Source organism: Cryptomeria japonica, chromosome 7 (genome assembly GCF_030272615.1).
Source record: "Cryptomeria japonica chromosome 7, Sugi_1.0, whole genome shotgun sequence".
NCBI lineage: Eukaryota > Viridiplantae > Streptophyta > Pinopsida > Cupressales > Cupressaceae > Cryptomeria > Cryptomeria japonica.
Window position 1 is genome coordinate 802,466,394 of NC_081411.1, and position 3,129 is coordinate 802,469,522.

General features: G+C 30.8%; 1 protein-coding gene across 1 annotated transcript; it reads left to right on the forward strand.

The window, feature by feature from the left end:
• Nucleotides 1–2,340: 2,340 nt before the first annotated feature.
• On the forward strand, nucleotides 2,341–2,811 carry LOC131057319 (RING-H2 finger protein ATL2-like). Its single transcript, XM_057991464.1, has one exon. It carries the CDS (start codon nucleotides 2,341–2,343, stop codon nucleotides 2,809–2,811), a length of 471 nt encoding a protein of 156 aa, XP_057847447.1.
• Nucleotides 2,812–3,129: the final 318 nt, after the last annotated feature.

The window sequence follows — 3,129 nt, forward strand, 5'->3', positions numbered from 1 at the left end:
CATATGATTGACACCATTGGGATTCTTCCTAAAATTTGGCTTCCATTTAAGAAAATAATATCTTTATCTCTTACTTGTTTATCTTTCATAATGTTTCCTAAAATTTTTAATAGATAGCATTGTACAAATTGATTGATAGTGTAGGAGGAGTTCTAGATATGCTTGTTGCTCATAATTTTCCTTCCTTTCATGTAATAAATGAGATTTCACTATCTCATCAATCTATAGGTTTATCCTACATACCACATTATCTAAAAGTTTTATTTTTTTTCAATTTAGATATTAGGTTAATTAAACGCTTAAACACTTTATTAATTAGTATTTGAATAATTGATAGTTTGAGTTTAGAATATGGTATATAGTAAAAAATTCAATCAATGGAGAAAACTTAATTCTATATTCTAGCCAAGAATTCTTATTTTCAATCTCCTTCTTAATTGATGCCTTTTGGTCATCATTTTTTCACTAGTTCTACCAATCTAATAAAAAAAAATTATCCTCTAATATAGGTGATTAGATGCTTAGACGTATCATTGCAGTCATGCATTGTAGTAACTATTAGTGCCTCCAATGGTAAAATATCAATTTTTTTTGTAGTGAACCTCCTAGAACACTTTATTGAAACTTCCTCATTCCTTTTTTATTCTTTTGTGGTATCTCTCTTTTCTATCTCGAATATAATTCAATCAAATTTCCTCCTTTGCCCACGGGTATTTTTAAATTGGAAGAACATTAATACTTTTATCCAAACCTAATAGCTCAATTGAAACATATCTTAGTATTCACATCTTTTCAAAATCCATTTTAAGATCTACCCTTTTCATTTATGATTCCTCTAGGTGGCTAACCCATTACCAAGCATTAGAACCTAGTGTACACTATTGCATACCATTAAACCTAGTTCATTCATATTTGTAAATTATTCTAAAAAAATATCTTACTACAAAATTATCTTTGGTTTGGATACTTTCGTTATCATAGACAAATTCAATTATAAATCAACCCAACTATTACTATTTAAGTTGTTTATGTGCTGTGTTATAGTTTATAAACTAGTGTGATGGACAAGAAAAATCAAAATATATGTTTTGAATTACATATTAGTATAGTAAATTATTACATCCATGAAATAAAAAATTCACACATAGATCTTTACAGACAAGGAATCTTAACAACCCTCAAATACTTATTATAAGATCATAAAAGAAATGTTCATTAATTCCTTAAGACATATCCATGTTCACCTAATATTCTCTCATATATCTAGATCCTAGTGTTTTAGTATATCATTCTCTTTCAACTCTCTTAATTATATATTCATACCTAGGTTCTTATTTTATTTTTCTATATTTATATGATTTCATATATTTATCTTTATGTAATGGAATAACAATTTTAATTGTTATTTTAGAATGATCATATCAACATGTTTTAATGTGCATTCATATTACTTAAATATAATGACCCACTATCATTTTTTTGTTTGTACATAATAAAGACAAAACTAGTCGCTTCAGCTAATTGAAACTGATTATGAATAATAAAAGATTAAGAATGTTTATTGCAATAAACCAAGTTCAATATAATAGTTAAATACACTTAATACATTGAGTACAATGGTGCATAAAGACACATTTTAAAAGATGGGACACACAAACATAAGTGGATGGCTAAACTTTTCTAGATAAATACAATTCAAAATTATTAATGGATATTTTCATCATAATATTAGTTTTAACCGGCCTGGGCATTTTGATATTCAATGTGGACAAGCCGAAGTCATCAAAGTTGTGAAGCCGTTTTGAGCAATACAATTCTCTTTAAATAAACATTTTATTTCCGAGTGAGAGAGAAATCATATTTTAATTATTCTCTAGACGGAGAGTTCCTTTCAACCATTGAGTTTGCTAAGAAGAATAATTGGTAAACCACATTTTGTTTCATTAGAAATAGAGATATCCTACCCTTACATCAAAAAGATTCACACAATATGATATTTTATGTAAATGCCTCACCATGGCTTTGTTCTACCACGGTGGCCCCAACGACCTTGACAACCAGTCGGCATAAACTTCTTCAATTGAAACATTCCCAACACTGGATTTCAGGAGAAAACATATGATATTAAAGCCCAATTCAACGTCAAGATCTACCAAACATATTTTTGTAAATTTCCTGGTTTGCTATAGCAATGGATTCTTCAGTTGCTTCCCATATTGAATCTGTGCTATAGCCCTTTTGATCGCTCTTGTAATCATCATAAAAGCTTTGTGTATCGATTCCTGCGATGCTCGATCAAGGCGCAATGGACTTGATTATCCAGACAATGATTTCCCAACTATGGAAAACATCGGTTTGGATAAAGAGTCGTTGGATGCTCTGCCTATAGCTGAATATAATTCACAGAATATGAATGAAGATCTCGAATGTGTAGTGTGTCTCTCTAACTTTGAAGAGAGTGAAAAAATTAGGGCTTTGCCCAACTGTAATCACAGCTTTCATATAGAGTGCATAAATATGTGGTTACAATCCCACACTAATTGTCCTATTTGCAGACAAAGGGTGTCATCGAATCGATCTCCTACAATAATGAGTTCAAGTAGAGGGAGAGAAGTCACTTCCTCAAATATTGATGGTACAAGTGTGAGCGTTGTTCGTTTGCATCTGGTGAGAGGGCATAGAAGTTCTAGAGCAGTGCAACAGTCAAACAGAATAAGTGTATTAATGTTAATGAACGAGGCTTTGGCTCATCAAGGAATGTATGCTGGAAGACCAGCGCTACACACTGCTATTAACATTGGACCTTACTAGTCTAAATTTAGCTTTGTTTCTTCAAATAGGCAGTGTTCCTTCAACTTTATCTCCCTCTTATTCCCCCAACGTCTTCCTCGGTTTCTAATTCCTTTTACTGAAAGAATAGAGAAAATAAACATCCTACAGAGTCCAGAAAATTCGAAATAGATTGACTTCCCCATAACACCTTATCAAATAGTTTTTATATCTTGGGTTGCTCAGTTCCTTTTTAAGATGCTAACAATGTTTTATACTTGTGCTCCATCATGTGTTTTGGTATTACTTTTAATGTATTAAAGGTTTGTTAAAGATTGCTTATAAAATAGTTGTATATAT